The sequence below is a fragment of the Ambystoma mexicanum genome, chromosome 6q (genome assembly GCF_040938575.1).
Source record: "Ambystoma mexicanum isolate Mex_15411 chromosome 6q, UKY_AmexF1_1, whole genome shotgun sequence".
NCBI lineage: Eukaryota > Metazoa > Chordata > Amphibia > Caudata > Ambystomatidae > Ambystoma > Ambystoma mexicanum.
In genome coordinates, this window is record NC_090937.1 from 511,457,858 (window position 1) to 511,485,531 (window position 27,674).

Below are 27,674 nucleotides of genomic sequence, written 5' to 3' on the forward strand. Positions count from 1 at the left end.
TGATTTGTAAGCCTTTTAAGAAATGTGAAAAGTCTTTATTATTAGAATGCAACATTGAAAATAGTCTTTATCAAGAAAATTCGGAGGGTAACGTGTTTGAGTGGAGGAATTCTTTAAGGTCATTCTCTACTTTAAAGATAGTGCAAGGCTATATTTTGTATGTATACACGTGTCAACACATATGTGTTTTTTTGCATTTCATGTCACATTAAACAGCGCCAATGTGTACATGTAGGAACACATGCTTGCAGTACAGAGTATAAAAATATAATTTATTTATTAAATTACACATAAATATAAGATACAAATGTATTTTTAAAATACAGATAAGGATATTCACACTTGCATTGTGTACATACGAAAATACATATTTTAATATTTAACATACACAGACACATTTATGATAAATGCAACTGATTGACAATGCCGGTTCTTCTCAATTGTTCCAGTTTTCCATAAAAATGGAAAAAAGAATAAAACTTCGGAACAACTAGCTCTGTCTTACGTCTTGCAACAACTTGTTAATTTCTGCCACCAGCTCGCTGGCGTCCATGAGTTCGTGCTTGCCGTCACCAAAGTGACTGAGCCTACTGTCAAAGTCATCTTCTTCATAGTTCTCAGGAATCTCCTCCATGGCCGGCAGCCATTTTGAAGATGGTTGAGCACTTGAGTGTATCCCCAGCGGTGGCACGTTGTTGTTAGTCGGGCATTGAAAATAAGAGTTTGCTGCCCACGCTGCCACCCCTGGGGGGTAACTTACAGTCTTGCCTGCCATTGGACCCTTTCGTCGCTCCAATGAATTGGAGCATTCTACTTCGTTACATTCGTTGTAGAGGTCCATTGATGGTGGGAGCAGGCGCTGAAAGACACTGTTCATTTCTGTAAGAAGGGAGGCGGTGCAGACATCGGAGGCCTCCTCACTGTCAGAGTCTTTCCCAAAAGTTGAGAAGCTCTTCTTCTTTTCATTGCTATCAATAGTTGGTGGATCATCATCAAGCGGCTGTTGTTGCTGTTGCTGCTGCTGCTGCTCTTCTTGCTGCTGCTGCTGTTGCTGCTGTGGCTGGAGCTCCTCTCCAGGAATAAACAGGTTGCATCTATAGTCAGATGTTGGAGACGGCAGCGGTGGCATCCAGCACTGATCCGAGTGGCCCAGGACGCGGCATTCATCTGTGCAAAGCCTCATTGCTAGATGGAAGGAACACAGCAGCATTATTTCCACAGCTCCCAAAAGACATGTTAAAGCTTGTTAAGACACTAATGCATACACTGACATACGTGAACAGGGCACCTGGGCATAAAGCATTTCCGAATCTCATTGGGGAAGAGAGTTAAACATATTCCATCGTGGTTGTGGTTAAAATCTAGACGTTATTACATGGTAACGACACATTGACTGGCACACGTGATGCACACGATGGAGAATGAAAATGAAAGTCAGACTCAAAGGGCCACACACTTAACCTCGTGCAGTCATAGATTCTTTCTTATATCAATGAGAGCTAATATTTTATCAAGAGGCCGGGACGAGAAACACGTTGTGTGCAGCAAAAAACGGTTCCAATGGACACTGTAAATTATGTGTGAAAGGAGTTCAGTGTTCAGTCAGCTCCCAGCCAGCCAAATGTTTCCCTTCTGTCCTCCCGTGCCCCTTGCTGCCCCTTGCACTGTTCTCTGTGACACGGCAGCACAATCTGCTTTCTCCCATCCATCTCCATACGCTGCCCAGCTGCCACTGCCTCGTGATCAGATCCTGCGGGCCCGACCCCCCAGCCCCATTACTTTCGCTGTACATGTCCCATTGAGCCTGCTCTTTGGCCCTTCTGCTACCCGTGCTGCACCGGCGCCGACGTTTTGGCTGTAAATCATCATGTCGTATGCAAAGAAATGTAAGCCCGTGCAAATTATACAAATTACAGCGAGGGCGGGGCCGAGGGTTGTCAAGGGGAACACACAATCGAAGAGTCTAGAAATCACAGACAACGCCTGTTTTTACTAAAAAAGCGTCGGAGGGCCGACCGTCCCAGTTATTTTTTTTATTTCTATTTTAAGGCGTCCCTGTTCCTTGCATACCCACATAAACGTTAACTTCTGTGGACCCTCATTTATGTTCATTCACTTGCAGTTTCCCCTTTTCTGCGGACATTTTATATATGAGCATTTTGAGAGCTTTCGTCGGCATCTGCACCCCAGTCGTGTCTATTATTCCGACAGCAACGGCGGGGTTGTGCTGGTCGCCCTGGTTCAGCACACAGGGGACCGGGCGCAGGTCATTGGCAGAGGCATTAAAAGTGCGAGGATTTCAAGGAAAGGGACAACAATGAGAGGCCAGATGGCTTTGGCGCAGCCCAACATGCTGCTACATGGAAATCGAGCTCCATCTGTGGGGCCCGGACAATGCAGGCCGGCAGAAGCAGGGCCCGTCTCCGAGGTTAGTCACCTTGGGTCCCTGTGGATTACGCTTTACAGCATTTGCCTAAAGCATCCCCTAAAACGGGCATCCGTTCATGGAGTGAGCGCTGTCAGCGTGCCCGCGTGCCCATAGTCGTTATCATACAGGAGGCAGTCCAGACTGGAATATGACAGGAGGTGCCGTGTAAGCGCAGGCAGAGGCTTTGCTGGGGGTTTGGGGGTGGGCAAGGGAGCTATAGGCCCTGGTCTTTTGGTTTTAGCCCCAGATAGAATCTCAGGAGCTACAACCAAAAGGCTAGCTAGCCCCCAGTGCCGACATTAGCGTAGCCCCCACTCTTTTCCAGACCTAGCAACACCCCTGAGCGCAGGCCACGAGTTTCCACGAATAACACAATGAACCTTTTTATAGGTTGAGGGCCGGGGAAGTTATAACGCGTGTACACACTCTGTGCGATGTATAAGTGACATTTTACAGAAATCAAAGCTAACTACAGTCTACAATCACCCGTTCAAAGCAAGTATTGCAAAAATAATATGAATTGCCATATTTTACATGGCAGTGCACAGTTAAGCACCTCCCCTGATCTGCATTAAAAATGAATGCCTTTATCTGAAGGCAGCATGTTATTTATTTATTTATTTATTTTTTACATTTGTAGAGCGCACTGCAGCCCATAGACATCGAGGCGCTATTACATGAAGGCGAAAGCAGCAAGATTATGTAAACATAGAAAACATAAGGTACTTAGTTACAGAGAGAGGAGCGGAGCATAGTTACAAATGACGTCCGTCTGCCTGTAGATATAAAGGCAGGTAGGTTTAGACAAACAGCCTAGTTTTTAAGGCTTTGCGGAAGGCTAGGTGAGAGTCATACAGAAACAATGTTCACTATAAATACAACTTTTCTAGGACTCCAACTGCGTCATCAACCCAGGAGGTATCACACATGATTTCTGTTGGGCGATGATGACGCAGGTGCACACAGCCTGGTACCCTCTGTCTGTCATGATGAAGCGGTCTCTCTCTGACGCTACCCCTACCCCTTAATAATACATGTGTAAGCACGTCTTAAAAGGCCACTCTGGCCTTTGTGCTGAGGTTAGTGGGAAGTAAATGGGCGATGCCAGCCACTCAGGTCCTGTATTTAGCTTTAGACTATAGACATTGTATTATGCTTGCTGTTCGTTCTGATGATTAAACATCTGCACAGCTGCCGTGCTAGTGGCTTCCTTTGCCCCACCCCCAGCCTGGCTAACTGTACTGGGTATGTCTGAGACGCAGGCACGTCAGGATCATAAGCACATTTAGGGTCGGGGTTGAGGTGGTAAATCAAGCCAGCGCGTTTTAATACTCACTTGAGTCTGAACAAATATATCAGAATAAAGGCAATTGCCTGAGTACTGGCTAATTAATTTACATCAACGTATGCAATACAGGGGTTTTGGGAGCAGCCCAGTAAAAGACTATTGACAGGTCTTCCTGTTGGGTTATGCATCATTGCATGCAAATGTTTTTAGCTGCCACATGCACGTGTGATACATGCAGTACCCTGGCTCAGAGCGATGCACTAGCCATATTGCATTTCTTGAAACAAGGGCTCCATTGGAGTGCTCCCTGCAGACTCATCTGGCTGTAAACAAAAGCAGTATTGAACTACAGCGATAACCTTTGTGTTTAGTGACAGACAGGGCCGGTAACAACCAGACAACATGAGCCTAGGTGAGCCTGAGGAAAGTTTGGGCCTCTGCGAAGGGTCAAGGCAGTTGCTGGCATGGTCTGCCGCCAAAAGTGTGGGATATCAAGAGGGGGACAGAGCGGTGGGGCTGAGGGGCCCATTTGCCGATACTGTAATGTTACAGTTTATGGATATTTTTTGTGAACCCACCTGTTCTTTAAACCTTAATATAAAGTGTTTTTTTTTTAAGGGAATTGGACTCTACTCCTATTGCCCGTGGCTACTTTCTGTTAAAAAGACAAAACAGGGGGTCACCATGGAAAGAAGTAAAGGCGCTAAGGGGAGTAAGTCCCTTTACTATGTCCATGGCTCATCGGGAAGGAGTGTGGGCAGCATAACAGTGAGCAGTTAAGTGAGAGGGGGGCTGCCAGACTCAGTTGGGGCTGGGAGGATGAGGGTGAGGAAGGCAGATGAAGAGGGGACTTGGAAGCTAGGGCTGAAAAGGGTAAGAAAATGGGAGACAGCTAGGAGGGAAGAAGCACATCTGGTCAAGAGAATGTGGGTGGTTACTGGCAGATTTCACACGTATTCCAGCCCGCCCGATTGTCCAGACGCTCTTCCCCAGGTATTAATAAACACGGCAACATTGGATTTTAGAATAGCAAGATGCCATTATTACAGCACTGAGAAGTGGAATGATTCAACCATGACGCCTTTAATAAAAATGAAATTATTTTCATGATTGTTACATACTGAGAACTACTTTCATAGAATGCATATAGCATATGTGGAGAGGCCAGCCTACGTAACCTTTTTCCTAGCCTCTCATTACTAGATCTACAATACGGTAGTGTGGCAAACTAAACTATTTCCTTTTATCCATCAATGGAACCCGAGGGGTGTAAGTGATCAAGGGCAAAGCAGAAAGTAAACTTCAGGACTTAGTTACTCTGAAATCATGTGTTGATTTAAATGAGTAGACATGGAACTATGATGCCTTGCAGTCAGTCCAAGGGTATTATCCCTCTCCAGTTGAGACTTGCATTGGTAGAGGACAGATGTAAAATTAATGCCCTATAGTCTGTTTCAATGCAGTCCTGGGTATATAATTAAGCAATACGCCCCGAGCAGGCGGGGTCACTACCCAAAGCACTGGAGTACTAATAGTCTTTTTTCAGTTGCGAGATGCCGTCAGCGTTTCGCAACTGAAAAAAAGGAAAAAATATGGCCACCACGGAACGGGGAGAAGGGACTACACATGGTGGCCATTGAAAATAATAATAAAATCAAAGAAAATGCCCGCCATGGAAAGGGAGAAGGGACTACATGTAGTCATTTCTCCCTTTTAATGGTGGGCATTCACGGAGCAGAGCATTGTCGGGCCGGTAAGGACCCGGGAAGGGCCAATCAGATTGTTTGAAACAATCTGATTGTTCGTAGCCGGGTACTAATGGGGATTACACACTCCATAATAGCCCACTTCCAAAACTGTCTCCTGAGATGTATAATGTGGCATAGATCAGTACAAGAGTAGGTTGCACTCTTCATAACAGCACACTTAGAAAATGGGCACAGGTATAAATGTGGCCAATTGGGTGGGCTTTACCAACATTTCTGCCTTCAACTGCATGAAAGGAGACCGCAGGCTAAAATAAACTAGGGGAGAAACAAGCACTAGAATCATAGATACATATTATGTAGGTTGCAGAGCACAGGGTTCTGCCAATGCCCTCCCACCAAAGATACAACACGTAGGAGATAGCACTATGAAAGAACAGTTATTGGCTCAACTCTATAGAATCTCACTAGTACTTTATTCATTTGTTATTTATAAGGTGGCAACCATAACAAAGTAACTTTCTAGTGCCCCCCTGGGCAAAAGGAAAATTGGACTTGGACAAATGATCATTCACAAGCTCAAGAGGGCAAACGGGCTCAAATGTGTCAAATGAAAAATAAAGCCGTAAGTGTAGAAAAATGCAATACACAGTAAGTGCAAAATCAAGTCAAATAAAATGCTGCACATAGTGCAATCGCTAAACTGTCTTAGAATGGTGCAGAAAACCACAGGGGCACTAGAACGCCCAGTTCGGGGAGAGGTCTGTGTGTGTGGGTGTAAAGACGATTTTTTTTTATTTTTTATTTAAGCAAAGGTTTCGAGTTTTCTTCCTGAAATGGAAATGATTCTCTGCTGATCTTAGGTCTTGGGGGAGACCATACAGGGTGAGAGGCGGCTGAGCAAAGAGTTTCCGTCTGTGATTTTTTTTCACGGAAGCAGGCAACAACCAGAGACTTGGGAGTGGAAGTTCTGAGATGGCAAATGGGAGCATATATTATAGTATTTTTAATGAGGTGTGATGGGCCTGATTCCCAGATGCAGATAGATACTGGGAGCTAATGCAGACAATGAGGGTCTGGGTGAAGTGGTCATGGGATTGCAGGCCAAGGACCATTCAGGCACCCTTATTTTGGATCATCTGCAGCTGGGGGGATAGGGGGTGGGGAGTTCTGGGAGGGCCAGATAAAGGCAGTCGCTTTGCTCTACTTGTGACATAATTGATCATAGCTAAGTTCGGAGAGGTATGAGAATGTGAAGCTGGAAATGGGATTCCTTTAGTGGGAAAAGGATAGAGGCCCACCGAAAATCATGCCACGCCTTTTATTAGTGCTGGAAGGCAAAGGGGAAATGGGGGCAGACGAAGCCTGGCAAAACACTGAGCTGCAGGGGTGGATGATGAAGCAAGGGTGATCTCCCTTTGTAAGGAATCCAACATCCAGTTTGTGATTCTTAGTAGGAAGCTGGAGACGACAGTGAATTCCAGAGAAGGGTCAGAGAGTTTGAAGGCAATTTAAGTGTCAACCGTGTCAATGGTGGTGATGAAGAGCCAATGCCAGCTAGTGCTTTGAAGCACACATTGAAAAGCCAATGGCAGAAAAACGAGTCTTGTCCCAGTCCCAAGTTGTGGGCCCAGAGAGGACAGGAATTGCACAGATACGTGAAACTCGAAGAGAAATGAAGCATTCAGTGTAAGGGTGTCTCCAACAATGGTGAAGAAATGCTAAAATAAATGAAGGAGGGTTGAGTGTTTGTCAAAGGCTGCCGAAAGGCTCTGGAAAATGAGAATGGCTGGACTGTTGCTAAAGAGAGACTTCAAAAGTTCACCTATCCTGAAAAAAAGTTTGGATTCAGTACTTCTCAATGGACTGAAGCCAGACTGGTGGTCATGAGGAAGGTTGTCGTTTTCGGTGTGTTTCATCAATTGGATAATGGCCAATTTTCCACAATTTGAGCAGTGAAGGGAACATTACTGATTGGGTGATAGTTTGTCTGGTTGCTTGTGATAATCATTAGGCTTCTTGAGACGAGGAACAATGTAATGCTAATTAATTGGTGGCGTGTAGTGAAGGCTCACCTCTGCTCCAAACAGGAAGCCTGAGTGTCACCACACACAAACTCCTAGAGTGCAGTGCTTATACAATCTCCATTGTGTTGCCTGGCACATCAATCTGCTCAGGTGAAATGATATGCCATTCCTGCCTCAGCTCTTTGTGAAGATGCCATGTTATGCAGTGTTTTTAAAGCACGCTGTCTGCCATTTACAAGGTCTCACTTAAAATCACTGGACCCTACCACATCACAATTGCTACATCACATCAAGCAGCACCATATTGCATGCCTTCAGAATATACTCTACTTTGAGATAGCATCACATTATGCCACCAGTCGCACAACGTCTCAGAGTGCTGCTGTCTGTTTACACCAGTGATAGTTAGGTGTGTGCTGGCTACTGGTTGTCCAGCAGCAGTGTTACGCAGAGGTATTGGATCTGCAATCGTCTCCTGCAATATATTTCATGCAATAATAATCCTCTGCCAATTGTAGGTTTGCCTGTACGTGGGTTCCCCAAAGGGATTTGGGTCCTGTGGCTTGTCTTAACATCCACATGTGAGAATGGAGGTCATGGTGGTCACACTATATGAGTGTAGCAGGGGTATTTGTGTTTCAGGGATGTGATCTGGCAGGGCATGGTATTATGTAGCAACTGTGATGTGTGTTGCAGGGTATGGTTCTTAAGTGATTACATATGATGTGAAGGGCTGTGATGAGATGTAACAAAATGGGACATGATGGGCATGAAGATATGTATTGGGCTGTGGGGTGATATGGTGGGTATGGTATGATTTCGGTAGAGGTGTACTGTGGTGTCACATGGCATGGTGTGATGTAACAAGTCTAATTGTATCCATAGGGCATGGTGTTATGAGGCATGTTTGCAATGGATGGGGTGTGATGTGACAGTGCAGTCACTCATATGCTAGCTATTACAGAAGAGCACTAAAGTGAGAACAACTATGATGTGGGATTTATAAAGTGCACCTGCCATTTACACAGCCTAGCACTAACATTTGCTGGTTATCCCATAGAGGGGCTGGATCTGTGACCTATCTTCCATGCATCCCATTTCATGGAAGTAATTCCCCTGACAGTTGTGGAAAAGATCACTGTGTGTGATTGGTCCCATGATGCAATGCTATCTAAAGGTGGTGTACTCTTTGAAGGGATGCCATAAGGTGGTGCTTGATGTGATGTGGCATCCGTGATGTGGTAGGGTCAGGTTATCTTAAGTGTATAAACATGTTGCGAAGTGAGGTGGCAATATGTGTTGTAACAGGAGCTATGTTGGGGAGCTGCATGATGTAGCCAACATGGTGAGATGTAGGGTGACAGGGTGTAGTGTGATGTGAGGGGCTGTGATGTGATGGGGCACTGTGCCATGTGATGGGACAGGTATCATTTGAGGAGCATGGCGTGTTGTGGCATAATATCATGTGATGGATGTGAAGTGATTTGATCGGACTGGGCATAGCCTGATGTAACATTATAGTCTGATGTGATGTAAGGGTCATGGTGTGTTGTGAGGTAGAGCTATGTCAACGGTGTGAAGAAACTTCTGATTTGATGGGCGGGGTGCACAGTGTGATCAGATGTGATAGGCATGGTCTGAGGTAATGGGCAAAGGTGTGATGTGATTGGGCAATATGTGTTGTTTCGTGATGTGATAGAGCAAGATGATAGGCTCAACATCACCTTTTTTAAAGTACATTAACTTAACTCCTATGTTGATGTTATGTGTGAGGTAGACTATGATGTAATGGAAGACGCGATCTATGTTGTCGTTTGCATTGCACTACATGATGTCATCAGCAATGTTTTAGCAATGTTTTGGGTATGTTAAGGTTGCATGGCTCCTGAAAGTGTGCACTTCAAGATTCTGTGTGTTTAAGTGTGAACTTGTTCATAACTTCAACAGATGTGTTTCAATAAGATTGCGCACACACACCTATCTAAATACCTTATTTGTTGTGATGGCACCATATATCACGCCATTAATGGGACAGTGATATGAGTGATGCCATAGTTTCTCGGAGAGAGGGGGCACTGAAACTACTGTAGCAAACAGGGCAGGATAAATGACGCTATGATAGAAGTGGAGAAGTGCAATGACTTGAAACGGCGAGAAGAGAAAAGGAAGAGGGGGACATGTGAGTAGGCATATGTGCTACAAGCTAAACTTCTGCAAAAGTACGAGGACGAGGTGTGAAGCCGCGAGAGATGACTAGAATGGATAGTAGGCACACACGGGAGGAATACGGGAGAAGGAAGAGAAGAGGAATGGCAGAGAGGGTGATTGGTATGATGGGGCCAGGAGTGTGGGAACTGGGGAAACAATGGATAAAGGGAAACGGTTTAATCAGAAGGTACCAGGGGAGCATGAGCAAATGAAACAGTCGCCGTGGTGAAGAGGAAAGAAGAAGTGGGAGAGGCGAGTGTCTACACAGGGAAACAGGTGAGCTTGGCTGGTTAAGAATGACAAAGTGTTGACACAAAACACAAGGTGAGAACAGGCAAAATGGAAGAGACACATGGATTAAGAAGTGAAACAAGAGAAGTTTAGAGTGGAAAAGAGTAAAGGGCATCATAAGAAACCAAAGAAAGTGAAAATGTGTATGATATTAGCACTGGGGGCATGGGAGCCAACCAATCTGGTTGCTTGGATCGCATGCTGAATCCCACGATGCAAGCCCACATTCCAAGCAACATGCTGGCTGCTCACCCACCACGTCACCTTCCCCCAAACCTGCCATCCTATCCGGTCAATGTTCCTCTCCCCCACCCCACTTCCCCACTCAGCTTTTTCTTTTGGTTGTGGCACAACAGCGGGCATGGCTCGTTTTCCAGCTCTGCAGTGGCCATCTTAGGTACATTTTTGTATGAATGAACGGGATGCAGCAAACGAGTCCTGTTCATCCATACAAAATACAATGATATCAGCACACCGGTTTTCCGGATTGGAAACCCGGGGTGCTAATAGAAATAACAATGGATCGGAGGAAAGGAGGTGCTCAGGGCTGTAACTTGGGCCGAAGTCCGTTACCACTCGATCCGCCCCGGATCGGGTGTTATTGCTTAATTAGTAGCAAAAGCAGGTGCAGCAGCCAATCAGGTTCATAGCATGGGCTGAATTTCATGATTAAAGCCCTCATTCTGCGAAGGCTCACTGCTGTTTATACCCACCTGCAACTTTCCCTGCATCACCCCGCCGCTTTCCATCCCCTCCCCCCTCCCAAGCTTCCACTTACCTGATGCCTCCATGGAAATGTAAGATGAGGCGCCCCTAAAGGGGGGGGGGTGGTTTTGAAAATAGGTAGCATGCACAAGGCAAATCGTTGTTTCAAACACATACATTGTTACGAGCACCCTGGGACATAAACCAGAGGTGCTAAGAGCAATACTCTCCTGCTTCCCAGCTGTACCGGGTGGGAATGGGCCAGGGTCCAAGTTAATGGGACCGAACGTAGCCACTGATGATTGCGAACTTAATAAAGAGGGGCAACATTGTGGATAGCAAAAACAGGGCTAGGAATAGAAGATTAAAATGGAGAAGGCATATTCATCCTGCCCTCACTTAATGAGTGTTTATTTCTGAAGTGATTACTGGTGTTATTATTGATGTTTTATACATTTTCATGCAATATTGGTTGTGAGAACTACATTATCAATAGCCAGAGATATTCACGCCAAATTCTGATTAAGACTTCTTTTCCCCAGAGGCACACGAGTGGAGAGCACAGTCATACAAACATATTTAATTACGTTCCCTAGGCTTGAATAAACAATGTCACATTGTAAACAGTGGTGATATCAGAAGAAGGACTTACTTCTACTGCAAAGCATGTGACATAACCATGCCCCTTTAAATAAAAACAGTCAAAAGACCCCTTTGTTCTATGAAATAAACTTGCACATCATCAGAGGGTATAGGCCACTGCTACACAATGTGCTATATAAGGTTTCATTTTCTCAAGTGTCATTGCCCCTGAACACTACATCTGGAAGCATTTTGGCACAATCAGACACAGTCTGTTTTAATATGCCATTGTTAACATGGCTTTGCCCTGTCAGTTTCACACAAAAAACAGTGCACGAATGCACACATCTGCACAATGTGAAAGAGAAGCTCATGCAATAACAGCAGTAGGCGGTGCAACTGCTCCTGCATCGTGCAACATTGGCATCACCTGATATTATCCCATATGCAATGCAAAGCTACAGTAGCACACTAGGAGTTCATCAATAAAAAGATAACAGGCAGGTACAACAATGATTATCCTCTTTCACTGAGAGACTGAACCCCTTTATGGATCCTTCAACTTTCCACATCCCAGAAAAGTGAACCTATACTGCCAACCAACATTTCCGCAATATATAGTGTACAGGTTAATAAATAAATTAATCTGAATACTAGAAAAGGATTAGCATCCTTTTAAAAATGCTGATGACATGCCAGCTAATTAGAATGTTGGAATGCCGGGCCCCAATATCGTGTTAGTGCCCGAAATTTCACCTGTTTGCCTACCGCTCACCCTCCTTTCACCTCTGTGCTCCCTGAACCTCCCTTGCTGCGTTTTCACACTGCACCTTGTCGTCTGCATGCATTGCAGCTGCAGCCCATATCTCCCCACGATTCTGTCTGTGCACTTTGAGCACGATGTTGCATGCCAACGCCTACACCCCCAGCAATGCCAATCTAAAAGGGTAACTGTTAGGTTCAAAGACCAAAAAACGCCTGAGTGATTTGCTAGCATTTATTGAGAACAAAAAATAACCCCCTGCTCCAGGTAATCCCTCTCTCACCAGTGTAGCCGTCCCAGATGTAACCCCTCTCCCACAACCTCAGACAACATATGACTCATAACAGATACAACAGTAACATGGCACGCTACACAACCAATTGTGGTTTATTCACAGCTTGATCCTTCTTCCGTTTGAATGCATATGCAAGATGGGCAAAGGCAGCAGTTAAGCATCCTCAGACCCTTTCTGGGCACCTAACAGTAGCCATTGCCCACCTCCTTGGGGGGCAATGCTTAAATAATTGGCAACACGTGTGATAAATTCCAAGTTTCCCTACAATAGACGATCAGCTAAGATTAAAAGACTAGCAAGTACATAGGACTAGGCAATTCCGAGAAAGAAATGTAAACCCTGCAGCTCTGGGATAAAGTGGTCACAGATGTAAGTGGAAAACATGAAGAAAAATAAAAATAGACACCCAGAGTCCATGTGTGCAACACATGCTGCCAAATGCAGCAGGGAAACAATGAGTGTTCCAGCGGAATCATCTGCAAGTGATACTCAAAGGGAACACTTCCAATAGAGGCACAACATGTACTAAGACACACACGATTTGCTACAGTTCTTAAAATTGGGATATATTCGAATGTATTTGCACTCAAAGCTCATGGTTGCAGATGTAGAAATGTGTATGTGAATGTGTCCCACAAATGAACATAAAACAAATCACGATCTGTGACTGCACATCCTAAGGTGTGCAACAGGTCACACAGTTTGTGGTATGCACTGCCGAAGGGAGTTAGATGTGGTGGGGATCTGGCAATGCTGTCCGTCATCCCTCAGTCAGTAAGATTTACTAAGCAGCAACAGACACAAATACACTCACACACATACATCTCTTGCACTGATACAACGTTAATAGGAGTGGTTTGGGCAGCCATGCTGGCCAAATTGCACTACTGTGTGGTGTGATGCTCAACTGCAGAGCAAAGCTCCTAGGCGGCTTTGTCACTGCTCGGGGAAAGCTAATTTCAGCCTTTTCACAACATGTAAATATACATTTGTGTGGGACATTAAAACATGTGTAGATAGTGTCCTTCTCTGTGACTCTGCTATCCAGGAACTCCATTGTTAGGGATTGCAGAAGACCTGTGACTATGAAGCAGTTGGCTTCACATTCTGGCCATGCACGTTGCCAAGAGGTGGCTACTTAATCTTCTACCACAAAGCGTGTGCCTTCAAAATGTGTTCTCATGTATGATCTAGGTTACATGGCCATTTTTGTATTAGTCCATTTAAAAAGTGCTGAATATGTTGGCCTCGGATGGGTCAACACATTGTATTTCCCTTGCCAGGATGCAAACCTGGGCTGGGTCCCTCTGGCTGGGCATAGATGTTTGAGGTGACTACTTACTAATGAGCTCTATCCCTGCCAAAGATGTGATGGATGTTCACATTACAGATACAGATCTTTGCATACATGCTCTCTTGAGCAAACATGAGAAGCAGCTGGATTGTCTTCAAACAGGTATTCCACATTTCTGGCATAAACATCCTAATGACCATTAGATCATACACAATAAACTGGTAAACTGGTCAGTGGCTGGTGCACACTGATGATCGCCAATCAGGGTGAAATGTGAATTGATCTCCCGGGATCCTACAGAACTGTGTGGGGGGATGGGAGGGAGTATCTGTCTTGACTTGATAAATCTATGTATAACATGGTGATGCCCCATAAGGCAAAGGCAATTATCTCAAATATAGCTCAACATGCAAGTGTTCCAGTAAATCTGCATACTAACCATGCATGACAGAGAGTTAAGTGCTGTCCAGGGAGGATAGCTCGGCGGCAACATGCGCGCCTTGGAAGCAAGACAACACAAAGAAACACAGGTTCGATCCCCGGGTCCGCGCTTAGAAACCTCTGGGTGTTCAAGCGCGTTATAAATATGCAACTAAAACAAAAAAAATAAAACTATTCCTATAACAGCGCCTCGATGCCAGCGGGCTGTGTGAGCGCTTTAAAAATGAGAATTAAAAAAAAACGATGGAAGAAACGTGGGCCAAGCAGATTGGGGGAGAGAACACATTATGGCCCTGGGATGCTTGTCACAAAATGTGGCAAGTAAAATGTAACCACCCTGCAGCCACTAGCCTCCGCGTGTGAGGCTCATGATTCACAGAGGAGACATAAGCAGAAAAGCAGGGTCTGGCAGAGAGCAAGTGTCTTGCAATCTGGCCCAAGTGGTGCACCTATGAGGACGGTTGACTGATGTCAGTCAGCCACACAAGTGGGTGCAGGATGCTCATTATAAGCGACCGACAGTTCTTCACTTTGAATAGATGCCTTTCCTTTTCCAATTCGTATCTCATTGCAGCTAAAGGTACCCACTTGGATAAACAATACAGGACTGATCGCCAGATCAAGGCTTCATATTTATACATCTCACTTACCACACCTACGGGGAACAATTTGAGGCCATAGCACAGACAAGGAATGATCTTAGAGTAGTAAAACCTTATTGTGGAGATCATAGAAAATGTTCCATATTTCGCATCTATTTTTTTTCATGTGTGTGACTTGTTTAAGTACTTTTTTGGTGACAAAATGATAGGAAGTCACAAATAATTAATAGACATCTTCAAAGTCAATCTTATATTGATCAGGACCCAGGTAAAGTTGATCAACACGTATGTTTACTCAATCTCATAACCATGGTCTTTTACGGGTTTACTTTTAAGTAATTTGCCTCTATATACCCATTTAGACAATTATTTGTCTTTGGAGCCCAATCGGAGTACGCTCTATTAATATAAAATTGTCTGGATAGGCAGATCAGCAAATTCTTCGACCCTCAATCTTCAGAGGTGCAAATGAGGCACCATCTATTACAACACCAGCATCTGCCATATATGATATGATATTTTATTTATATTGCGCCTATACACAGGTGTTTCAAGGCGCAACGAGGTAGGGGAGGGCAAAAAGGGGGGACAAGAAAACGATCTTACTAGGCCCAGTGACAATGAGATTGCACAAGTGCAGGGGAGAGGAGATGGGAAAAGTGCCAGGGGAGGGGGTGGAGGAGCAAGTGCAAGACATAGAATAAACATCAAAAAAGAAGTGCTGCCAGCAAGTGGCAGTGCAGGAGTTAAGTGCAAGACAAGTGTTAGAAAGTGCAGGTAGGGGGACTGTAGGGTTGCAGATACAGCCCCAAGTGCAGGGATTGCTGGGAGGCAGTGCAGGTGTGCAACTGGGGAGGCAGGGACATGGGTCCATGGTTCAGAAGGGTATCCAGGTAACCAGTGCAATATCAGACAGGAGATCAGCAGGGGAGAGGAAGAGAGAAGGCCAAAGTAAAGAGGAAAGTCTTGAGCTCTCTCCAGAACCAGAGATGGTTGTGCTCAAGTTTCAGGCATGCATGGAGGCTGTTCCAGAGGGAGGTGTCAGCCGAAGAGAGAGATCTTCCCCCAGCTTGTTGCTTGGAAAAGCGACTGACCATCAAGGAGTTGGAGGAGGAGGAACGAAGAGCTCGAATAGGAAGATACTTCAGAAGAGAAAGCTGGAGATGTTTTGGTCACAGGCCCCAGAAAGCCTTGTGGACAATGCAAAGTGTCTTGAACTCGATACTTGCAGCCAATGGGAGCCAATGGAGAGATTTCAGTGCTGGTGAGATACGATCCCTGGGCCTGAGGCCAAGGACAAGTCTTGCAGTCATGTTCTTGATGAGTTGCAGAGGACGGAGAGTAGAGGCGGGCAGATTTAAAAAGAGGCTGTTACAGTAGTCAAGCCTAGAGAGAACCAGAGCTCTGGAGACAATGAACTTCTGGGGAAGGGGATGAAAGGGAGAATACATCTGAGGAGATGCAGTTGGTAGTTTGACTTCTTAGAGATGTCAGAGATGTGAGGAGAGGGGAAGAATGTGGAGTAGAAGATAACCCAGAGGTTCTTAGCCTCACAGGTGGGAGCAGGAAGAGGGCCAAGGGAGGCCGGCAGAAAGTGGAGAAATAGAGGGGTGCATGTATGCCTATGGGGAGGATCTCCGTCTTGCTGGCATTCAGGCAGAGATCACTGGCGTTGCACCACTGTTGGCTAGCAGACAGACAATCAGGGCTGAGAGAAGTAGAAGAGGCAGCAGAGGGGAGCCTGAAGGCAAGCTGGGTGTCATGCACATAGCACTGGAAGTTGGAGCAGAGAGCAGCAATGTGGTGGGCAAGAGGTGCCAGGTATTGGTTGAACAACCAGGAAGAGAGTTTAGACCCTTGGGAAACACTGCAGGTGGAGAGGGAGATAAAGGAGAGGAACGATGCAAGTTGGACCTGGGGGGGTCGCTCAGAGAGGAAATAAGTCAGCCAGGACAGAGCCTGTTCAGTGATTCCCAGGTTATCATGGAGCCGGTTGAGCAGAATGACATGGTTAACTGTGTCAAAGGCAGAGGAGAGATCAAGTAGGATGAGGAAAGAGGGGAAATTAGAATCAAGGTTAGAGAGCAGGTCTTCACGGATGTTCAGGAGAGCACTTTCCGTTCTTCTTCCTGCTCTGAAGCCAGATTGATGGTCATGGAGACAGCCAACAGATTCAGTGTGAAGAATAAGCTGGGAGATGGACAGCTATTCCAGGGGTTTTCCCAGGAAAGGAGTGATAGAGATTGTGTGATAATTAGCCTGAAGGGAGGGGTTGGCTGAGGGTTTTTTGAGAAGAGGGTGCACAAGAGAGTGTTACAGAAAGGATGGGATTGTTCCAGAGGCAAAAGAGGGGTTGCAAAAGTCAGCCAAGTCTGGAGAGATGGTGTCAATGTGGTCCTGGATGGTTTTTGAACAACATGGAAGAACCTGTTTTGAAGTTTTCATAATTCGGACTTGTCCAGAAACATTGTCAGGAGAGAAGAGAGGAAAGGCAGAGAAGGGATGGGGAGCCACAGGAGGGCTTGGAGGAAGTCGAGAGACTGAAGAGAGAGGAGGGAGAAGCTGAGAGGGTGGACAGGATGTCCTGGGTTTTAGAGATGAAATGAGTAGCCAGGGCCGCACAGAGGGCCTAGGAGGGGACAGGAGTGGTAGAGAATGCAGCAGGATTGGCCAGCTCCTTGCAGATTTTGAAGAGTTTGGCCGAATAATTAGATACTGAAGAAACACAGGCTTTAATGTGAGCTCTTTTCTTGGTGAGGACAGAGTTGGCATTGCCTTTGGAGTGGATGGCAGGCCAGTTTGTCAGAGGATGTACAAGCTGCCACCCATTTCCTCTCAGTCACCCTACACTTGCATTGAAGAGTGACAAGATCAGAGTCATACCAGGAATTGCACTTGGCTTTAGGCTTCATGCGGATCCTCATGACAAGGGCAAGTGAAACAAGAGTATCAGAGATATCAGAGTGGAGAATAGAGAGGGCTGTGTCAGGATGTGAGTCAGCCAGAGGTGCAGGAGGGGGAGAGAAAGAGGCCGCGAAAGCCTCAACTCAACTGACACACGCTTCATGGGTCGAATTACTGAGAAGGTGGGATGCAGTAAGGGGGTAGGCTTGGCCTGAAGGGTAGAGAGAGAGAGAGAGAGAGAGAGAGAGAGAGAGAGAGAGAGATATGAGAGGGAAGGTGAAAGTGGTCAATCCAGGAAAGAAGATGTTGAGAGGGTTGGAGAGGGGGAGGTCTGAGGAGATCAGAGCATCGAGCGTGTGACCTGCAGAGTGAGTTGGGCCAGAGGGAAAAATAGAGAGAGTGAGTAGCGTGCCTGCCAAGTTCAGTGGCTCACCTTCAACAAATTGTGAGTCTACAAACAAACAATACTCCCTCCAATTGCAGACAGCTAATACAAACATTCAGACACTGAGCAATAGCGAGAGCAGTATGCCTGTGCGATTCAGTAGCTCATCTTAAGCAAATGATGAGCCATTGCTCAGAGGATACAGAAACCCCATACATGCTTAAAACAGCCTTGAACTCTTGCCCCACCGGCCCAGCGAACAGCCAAAAGCACTCACTGGCACTCTGGGTTCGTGCGGCCTGTGCCTATTTTGCTGGTCCCTGTGGAGAGGGGGGGGGGCAATTCCGATCTACACAAAAAGATTAAAAAGTAAGGCTATTGTGCTAGTAGTTATGCAATATTGTTTTCCTAGGCTCCTAGAGTTCCTTGCAGTCCAGCATCAGTGCAAAGTTTAGAGGAATAGAAGGAGAGGAAGAACAAGAGATTGACATTTGATGAATGGAGATAGTGTGAGAAGGAGCAATGATATGAAAAGGTGCAGGAGAAAGAAGACAAGATGCAGAGTTCAAAGTGAATGTAACTGCAGTGTAGTTAGTAAGGTCATTCAATGAAACAATCAGCATTTATGGAGATCTTTGCATTATGTTACCTGTAGGCATTCTGTGGCCTTCGGTCAGAAACAGATCACTAAATCCTTCCCCCAGAAGACGGTCTATTGGAGAATCTCTGCCCATATCGTAGTCGCTGTCTCCTGCTTCACTATCACCCCGGCCGCTGTCCTTTAGGCTAAACTTGTCCATATCTTGGAGGGCATACCTGAACAAGAAAACACAAGAATGTGCTCACACTTCATACGTTCAACGGTTGTATAGTCTCAGCTTGCTTGTCATTAGCCTGTGCGAATTGGGCAACTCACCTGTAGCTCCTAGAATATTTATTTCCTCTGAAACTGGGCCTTGGCTGATACTGCCCTTGGTGAAGCATAGCAAGCAGCTGGGAAACCTGTTTCAGAAAACAACACACATTTAGTCACACAAAGAAATCCTGAGTCCCGAAAACATGGCATTTTGACACTTTTACACTTTCATATTCCCGGCATAATCACATTTTATAATGTGCCCGTGGCTAGGCAATGATCAGCATCTTTGTATTCAGTTACAATAACAGGGCAGGGTTTAAATTTGCCAAGAGCTGGAAGCTACCAGGAGATACTTTTGACTCCTCTGCTTAACTGGTGCCATACTAACAGTCCTATGTGGCACTGACGCCTGATGTTTGGGAATGTGCCTAAAAGAGCATCTAGAGTTATCATCTAGAGGGCATTTAAACAATATATAATTAACAAAAGGCTATAGTGTGCCTTGCTTGTTAGATTTGCACATCACTGTGCACTAGCACCCGACTTCCTGTCATCTTGCAGAGATTTGCACATCTCTATGCGCTACGCACTAGCTCCTGACTTCCTGTCATGTTACAGAGCCAGCGGACATGGTATATGTACCTCAGTAGTCTGCAGGAATTGCAGTGGCCTGGTGCCATATTGACCCTCATAGGCCACTATCCTTGCTGCTTACAGTGATACTCGGGACAACTCAGCACTTGCTAAGTGCCTTCTTATAAACAGGTTTCCCCTTGATCATCCAGGACCATCAAAGATAACATTGCATCTCTTGCCCCAGCACACACTAATTTCTGCAATTACTCTTTTCTCACTGGATCTTTCCCCTCCTCCCTTAAGCACTCCCGTGTGCGCCCACTCCTGAAAAAACCTTCAGCAGACCCCACCTGGTCTGCCAACTACTGCCCTATTTCCATCACCCCCTTCCTGGGGAAGCTGCTGGAAAAGAAGGCCTTGCCACAACTTAACTCACACACCAAATTTGTTGGTGGTCTCCACAACCATCAATCTGGATTCTGAGCATCCAGAGGCACGAAAACTGCTCTTCTGAACACCTGTGAAGAACTGCTTGCATCTCTGGATGCCAACTCCCTTGCTATCCTCATCCTTCTAGATCTCTCCTCAGCCTCTGATACAGTCAACCATTCCATCCTCACACAAAGGCTCCACGATACCCTTGTTATCTTGGAACGGGCATTGGACTGGCTGTCATCCTTCCTAACTGACTGCTCTTCCCAAATCATTCCAGGCTTCTTCTCCTCTCCTGCTTACTTCTCCACTTTTGGTGTCCCCCAGGGCTCTATCCTCTCCCCATGGCTCTTTAGCATTTACCTAGCACTGCTTGCATGCCTCCTCTCCTCCTTTTCCTCCAACTTCCAGTGTTAAGCAGACAACACACACCTCTTCCTTCAAACTTCCTGCTGATCCTCTTGCACCCTCCATCATCCCTGACTGCCTATCTCCCATCCAGTCCAGGTGCACCTCCAATGATCTCTGTCTGTAAAACTGAGATCCTTCCATTCAGTACCCCTGCTCCCTGCTTCTTCTCTTCACTCTGGCCATCCTGCTTGGGCTCTCCCCCAGCTCTGTCTTCTGCAGCCAGGAACCTTGGAGTCATCTTTGACTCCTCTCTCTCCTTCCTCCCTCACACTCTGGATATTGCTGAGAAGTCCCACTTTCAGCCCTTCCTTCTCAAAGGAATCTCCCCTTTCTCACTTTCCCCCAGAGGCTCAATCTTACCCAAGCCCTGGTTCTCTCTAGACTTGACTACTGTCATAACCTCCTTGTGAATCTACCTTGTTCCACTCTGTGACCCCTCTAGCTAATCCAGAATAGGTCAGCAAGACGTACCCTTGGCATTAAGCCCAAGGACCGCATCTCTCCTGCCTTAAAAAGTCTTCACTGGATCCCATTTGCTGCACAGATTAAATTAAAATCCCTCTGCATTGTCCACAAGGCTGTCTGGGCCCATCAATGTTATCTTACTAAATACTCTCCCTCTAGACCACTAAGTTCCTCTGGAACCAAATATTTGTTGGAAAAGCGGGTTGCTAAACAGAGCATACGTAGGTAGTTGATCGCTTTCCTCAGCTGCCTCCTTCCTATGGAACAGCCTCCCCCTGACTCTGCGCCTTGAGCAGGACTTTCTTAAGCTCCTCAAGACTGTCCTCTTTACCTCCTCCTTGCCTTCTTGTTTCCTCTGCTAATCCCATAGCTGCTGTGATTGGCATCCGGGGCCCTTATTCATCCTCAGTGCCCTGGACCTCCTACACCCAATAGACCCAGCTCCTTTCTACCCTCTTCACTTACCTTGGCACTCCCTCCACCCTGGAGGTTTGCACTTACTCCTAATGTGCATCCTGGCCGTATAGCACTCATCTGTGGCTCACCCATGATCTTGGACTCCCCAGCACTTACTCCCTCTACCCTCTTCCTTGCTGAACTTGCACGTTCTGAATACTCTCAAGGCATCATAGGTCTGTCCTTTCATCAGTTTCCCCACTGTTCTTATTAAATATTGTGTTTTGTATGGTATTGTATTTCACTCCTGTGTACCCTCCCCCGTCCTGTGGGCGCTTTGAAACAGTATTTCACTTGCTGTATAAGCACCTAACAAGCAACCAATAACATAAATAAATACATAAGTGTGTCCATGCAGTACATTGTCCCCCTGATACCCATGTCAATAGGCAGATAGTAGGGCTAAGGGAGCCAACATGGAAATTGGAGGCTACTCTTGAACAGAAACATTTCAGGAAAGTATGTACCCTTTTGGGGGACATTGACAAACCTGGTGCACAGGATATGTGGTTATGGTGGTTCTTTTTAAAACAACATTTCAAACTCTTAAAGCAGTCAACCTCTATTGCACTCTAATATTTAAAGGAACATTTCTAAGCATGATAAAGATGGACATGCATGTTGTATTAAATTTATTTCTGCGAGAGTTAGCACTCAGAAACATGCCATTATTGAGGAAAGACAAGAGAAATGCAAACGTTATCAAACTGGTTCCAAACAGGGACGCCAAACATGGTTTCCTGCTGGCAAAAGTTCTGATGATGACAATTAATTATTGGACGGAGCACAACAGAACGCCTCTCAATGCATTCCTCTCAGAACCTTTGCACACTGAACTAAGAAAGGAGTTGTCAAATTGCACCAGTGACATGAGCACTGTTACACAACGTAACTGTTTGCATGTTAATAAAATCAAGCACAAGCAAAGCCAACAGTTTTACATTTGGTTAGGCCTGGTGTAGGCCTTTGCCAGTTACTGCCATAATGGTATTTATTATCTGCCCATAAAATGGTAAAACCTGAAAAATGTTGTGAGTACCCAGGCATATAATAGTGCCTAGCAAGTGGCTATCTAATACCCATACACAAGCCAAAACTGTTGGCTTTACCAATGCCTGTTTTAACAGGACTTCAGTACCACGCCATACATACTGCTTGTAAACCAAGTGGGCGAAGGCAAACGTGTGTATTACACCAAAGACCAACAGCACATTTAACGCTGCAATTAAGTTATTAACTCCTAAAAGGCTTCTTTGAAATAACAGTTTTCAGCACGTTGAGCTCAAAGTTTGATGTTACAGTCTGAAAAAGCTAGCTGAGCGAGATCTCATGGGGATGTGTTTTGGGCAGGGGGTGCAGATAGTGGGTGGGAATGTTCATGCGGATTGACAGGGCTATGGGCAGTGAATTGGTCGGTAAATAACCAAACAACACTCAAAGGTTGAATGCCCCCCACCCTCCTAGGTGTACTCCAAAGCAATATTGTGGGCTTATTCGTGGCTCTTTTGCAGCACCTAATGCCCAAACTTAAAACAGGTTTAGCGGACATTGACTGAACATTACTCCTTGCAATGCCCTGTGTGTGCTCTGTATTGCTGTGCAAGAGACCATCTACAGGGCCATCTACTTCTAATGGTTTTACATCTCCAGACTCCTGTCAAGGAAATGTACAACAGATGCATGGGCATAACATGTTTATGGTGGATTGTTTCATGTGTCGCCACCATTTTTAACTAAAAAGGCATACTGTTTTAGTGGAACAGTTAATGGGCACATTTGCAAATCTTCTTACCTCAACTGCAGGGGTTGCGTGGGTGAGTTCCAGTGAGAAGTTCTCTGGCACGTGGTTTGAGGAGATGGTGACCAGGCTGTTGAGGGACTGGCGGCTGTGCTGGCTCTGCCTGCTGCTCATTTGGCCTCTTTCCAAAGTTGGCGAGGACGATGGCGATGATCTGTGGTGCGACCTGATGGGCAAGGTGCCGTTGAGGGTCGGCACCAGCGTAATGTCCCCTTTGTGGATCTGCCTTGATGGTCGCTTGGGGTGATGTTGGTAAGTTGATTCTGCCACCCGGCAGTTGTAAGAGCGGGTGTCCTTTTTCTCCCTATTGCACCTGGTTGCGAAGATAACCATGATGACCAACAGAACAGCGCAAATAGCACCCAAGGATATTATTATAATCATGGAGACATCCAGCGAGGCTGTCCTGGTGAATGTGGCTTCCGTACTGGAAGCTGTGTAGGAAGCTTCAAAAGCAAAGCACTTCAGTACAGCTTTGGCGCTAAGCTGAGGAGTTCCTTTATCCTGCACAATCACAAACAGTTCCCATTCGGTGTACGGGAAGGCGTCCATGCTTATATTCATGTAAATATCACATGATTTAGGGTCCATTAGAAAGATGTTATCCTCGTTGCCAGCTGTGATCGAACAACTCAAGTCAGAATTCATGCCAGAGTCTCGATCTGTAGCTCTGATGCGAGTGACAAGAAACCCGCTTTCAGCATCTTTAGGGATTGGGATATCGGCCGTGTTGTTCCTCAGTGCTGGGCTCACAATAGTGGGGACATTGTCATTCTCATCAATGATGGTCAGAACAACTGTGGCATTGGTGCAGAGTTGCTGCTCTCCACCATCTCTTGCCTGAACCACGAAAGCTACCTGGTTTACCTCTTCGTGATCGAAAGTCCGAAGCGCATAAATGGCCCCGTTGGATGGATCAATAGTCACATAGGTGCTGATAGAACTTCCTAGGATATAGCTGTCCAAAATAGTGTAGGTCACCTGCCCATTCTCCCCTCGGTCTGGGTCTGTGGCCATGACAGATGTTATGTAGGCTCCTGGAGAGTTATTCTCAGCCACCACAATTTCATATCGGTTCGTCTGGAAGCGGGGCGCATTGTCGTTGACATCGTTTAGTTGTACAGTAAAATGCTTGACAGTGGAGAGGCTTGGAATCCCCCTGTCCTCAGCTATGACAGTCAAACTATACTCAGATCTTTTCTCTCTGTCCAGGGAGGCATTCGTTGATATTAAGTAATTGTTCTCGTAGGATTTCTGGAGTTTGAAGTGGCCATGGCCGTGCAACTTGCAGATAACTTCACCGTTCAAACCAGAGTCCTTGTCCTGCACCCGAACCAGGGCCACAAAAGTGTCCACAGGGGCTGCTTCAGAGATGTAGGTCACGTCTTCTTTGCCAACGGACATCAGGTTGATGCTCACTTCAGGCTTATTGTCGTTAATGTCCACCACATTGATGATGATCTTGCAGTGGGCCGGGACAGGATTGGGGCCCATGTCCTGGGCCTGGACGTCGATTTCATAGGACTTGGTGGCCTCATAGTCCACCTGCTTCAGCAGCGTCAGTTGGCCGGATTCGGGATCTACCCTGAAAGTGTTGAGGATCTGGGGTGACACGTGGCTACTGAAGGAGTACACAATTCTGCCATTGGTGCCCTCGTCAGGGTCTGTGGCGTTCAGGTCGATGAGCAGGGCCCCGGGCATTGAGTTCTCTGGAAGCTGGAGGGTGTATGATGGTTGCTCAAAGGCCGGGCTGTTGTCATTTGCATCGGACACAGTGATCTTGAGGACAGCAGTACCCTGCCTCTGAGGCACCCCGTTGTCAGAGGCAGTGAGTTGCAGCTCATAGCCCGCCTGCTTCTCACGGTCCAGCTCCTTGAGCAGCACTAGTTCGGCGTACTTTGCACCATCCGTGCGTGCGCGGACCTCAATGCCGAAGCAGTCCGCGCCAGAGAGTGCGTAGCCTTGCAGCGAATTGTCACCCACATCTGCGTCAAAGGCTGCATCCAGAGGGATGCGGGTGCCGGCCGCTGCGCTCTCAGAGACCTCGATGGCAATGAGGGGTCGCGGAAACTGCGGTGCGTGGTCGTTGATGTCCATCACCTCCAGTTCCACATGTAGGATGCGCAGGTGCTCGGTGGGCAAGGTGTACACATCGAACTGCAGCGAGCAGTTGGGCTCCCGTGGGCAGAGCTGTTCGCGGTCTATGCGGCCTGCCACGCTCAACTCGCCATCCTCCTCGCGCACCTGAAGCAGGGGCGAACCCCCGCGCTGCATGGGACGGAAGCGCACTGCAGATGGGTCAGGGAGCGCAGCCAGCTGGTCGGCCACATCCTCCGAGAGCCGTGCCACCACAGTGCCTGGCCGCTGCTCCTCGTAGATGCGGTACTTGAGGTTGGTGCCCAGCGACCCCCTGAACAGGAGGCAGAGCAGGGGCAGGAGCAACCGGGAAAGGCTGCAGATACCCATTCTGCCAATGCACTCTGCGTGGTGGCACAACTCAGCACACTCTGCTCCCAGACTGCCTGGGCGCCTTCAGCCCAGCGCGCATTGGCTCCCCAGATCCAGCGGCTGAAGAAGTCCCTTCTATAGATGCAGTGAGCAAAAGTTCAGCACTGCAAACTTTTCCCCCTCTCTTCGGCTGATCGGCAATAATCCGTGCCCCCTCACTCCACCGGGCAATGGAAGGCAAGGCGGCAGATCCAGGAGAGTCTTCTCTCTGCTGAATGTCGTGTCCCTGTGCAAACGGTGGGCCGTTTCCCCGCGCCGTGGCCGTTTACACTCTTGTCGTCCTTCGCTGCTGCAGCCCCACGAGGCTGGCGACGCTGTTTCCCTTCTCGCTGCTATGCCACAGGTCGGGTCCCGGTGCTGCAGCCCCACCTCGGATGCTGGACCGTTCCCGTTCTCCGATGCAGGTCCTGTGTCCGTGCTGGAGCGCGTTCCTCTCCGGTCTGTGTCTGCTGCCCTCGTCTGCAGGTCCGCTCTGTCTGTTCTGCAGCTTTCCCTCCGAGACAAGTGTCCCCTCCGCTCTCCTCCACTGCTCGCGCGCAAACTGAGCCCCCCTCGTTGTAGACTAAACTCCTACAACGTCAACCCCCAACTCAGACAAAGCTTTCTCTCAATCCCTTTTTTTTTTTTTGCCAGACTGGTGCTGAAAGTGTGCCCGGCCAATCACTGACTTTCCGGAGCAGAGGACGGCGAAGTCACAAAAGTGCCTCGGGGAAGGAGGGAAAGTGGGTGGAGGGGGAGAATGGGAGGGGCAGAGGCTGGGAGAAGGGACCCACCCTCAGTATTCACTTTCTGCGAGTGTGTCTCAACAAAAGGGGAGACAAATTACTGGAGGGGAACTTTAAATCACCCCCGTGTCCTCTTTATGCACGTGACACCTCAGATTGTTATCTGCTGAATTAATTAGGCTTATTGCCAAGCGCTCTCCTGGATAGCAGCACACTTATTGCTAAAAGGGTGAGGACATAAAGGTTCCGTGTGGGGTGGTGGCGGGGGAGAGCACACTTTCGTAACAGACTTGGGTTTACAAAGCAGTTGAAATTAGAGCGTTTTAACACATATCCCGGGGTCTCGTATAGCGCAAATTAATGTGTGGTGCGTCACGGAGCCTAATTCTGCTGGACCCTTCGCTGGCCGTCGGTGCTGACAGCATCAAACACTGTTGAACTCCTGCGAGTGATCGCTCTTCGCGCATTGGAATTGCGAAGAGGCAAATGATCCTCGAAAGGCAGACTGGTTCACTTCGGTGGACAGGCGTGTATGTTTCTGCCAGGCTATGCAGTGTCCACAGATTGCCCGCCACATGTGCAGTTCGTGTGTTTTCAGAGCCACTTCAGCATAGTTGTGTGTGAAGAAGCGGCTGCTGAGGCAGCAGCTCCGGGAGCGCTTGGCGTGTTCCACCTCAGCAGCACGCCCGGCATATGTCAGGGGGCGCTGACACATACACAGGGATGATGCAAGGAGCGGGCGAGGTGGGGGTGCAAGGACCGGCGTGCGTCGAAACGAGCATTTTCCTTTCGTGTCTGGCGCACACTCCCGAATCTCGACGGGCTCCTTGTTCCCCAGCGCCCGTAAGTGAGCTAAGGGGAGGGACAGCCTCGCCATATGATGCGCCGCGGAACCGACGTGGCGAAGAACGCGAGGAGGACAGAGAGGAAAAAGATATATATATAACATAGAACTGTGCTATCACTCGTGGACCGCTACTCGCTCTCTCCGTTACACCTTCCCTCTCTGCCTCAACACCGCGGCGCTTCCACAGACTCGTCAGTCTGCCACCTCAGAACAGAGCAACGCGGGCGAGACGGACCCCGCCCCCTCTTTCTCTGGTGGACAGCAGCATCGCAGTGTGTGACTCACAAAAGCATATTGTCCCCCCCCCTTTTTTTTTTTTTTTTTACTTTATACGGCATTGTCGTGTTTTATTTTTCTTTTGCACCGAGCAGCATTGTGTGTCCATCTTAGCATGATGGCGGTCTATACCTTCAGATCGCATCGATTGGCTTCCGGTCCAACCCTATGAACAAATGGAGGTACTAGGCTGTCACCCCTATCGGGTCGCATATGCCCGAATCCCAGTCAAGACCCTTTAAAGCAAACCGAGTGCAATTTCTCAGACCAGGCTTCAGAGAAACTCTCTGCCAAGCACCCGAAAGCGGTTCGAAAAGTGAAATTGCGAGAGATCGGGCGTCAGCGCGCGGCGACTTATTACGTACAACACAAGTCGACATTTTTGTCTTTGCTTTATTACAA

At 47.2% G+C, this 27,674-nt stretch overlaps 1 protein-coding gene across 1 annotated transcript; it reads right to left on the reverse strand.

The window, feature by feature from the left end:
• Positions 1–253: 253 nt before the first annotated feature.
• On the reverse strand, positions 254–27,182 carry PCDH18 (protocadherin 18). Its single transcript, XM_069631051.1, has 4 exons — positions 22,911–27,182; positions 18,836–18,921; positions 18,569–18,735; positions 254–1,185 (listed from the first exon to the last, which is right to left on the reverse strand). The coding sequence occupies exons 1-4, from the start codon at positions 25,380–25,382 to the stop codon at positions 491–493; spliced, it is 3,420 nt and encodes a 1,139-aa protein (XP_069487152.1). The 5' UTR covers positions 25,383–27,182; the 3' UTR covers positions 254–490.
• Positions 27,183–27,674: the final 492 nt, after the last annotated feature.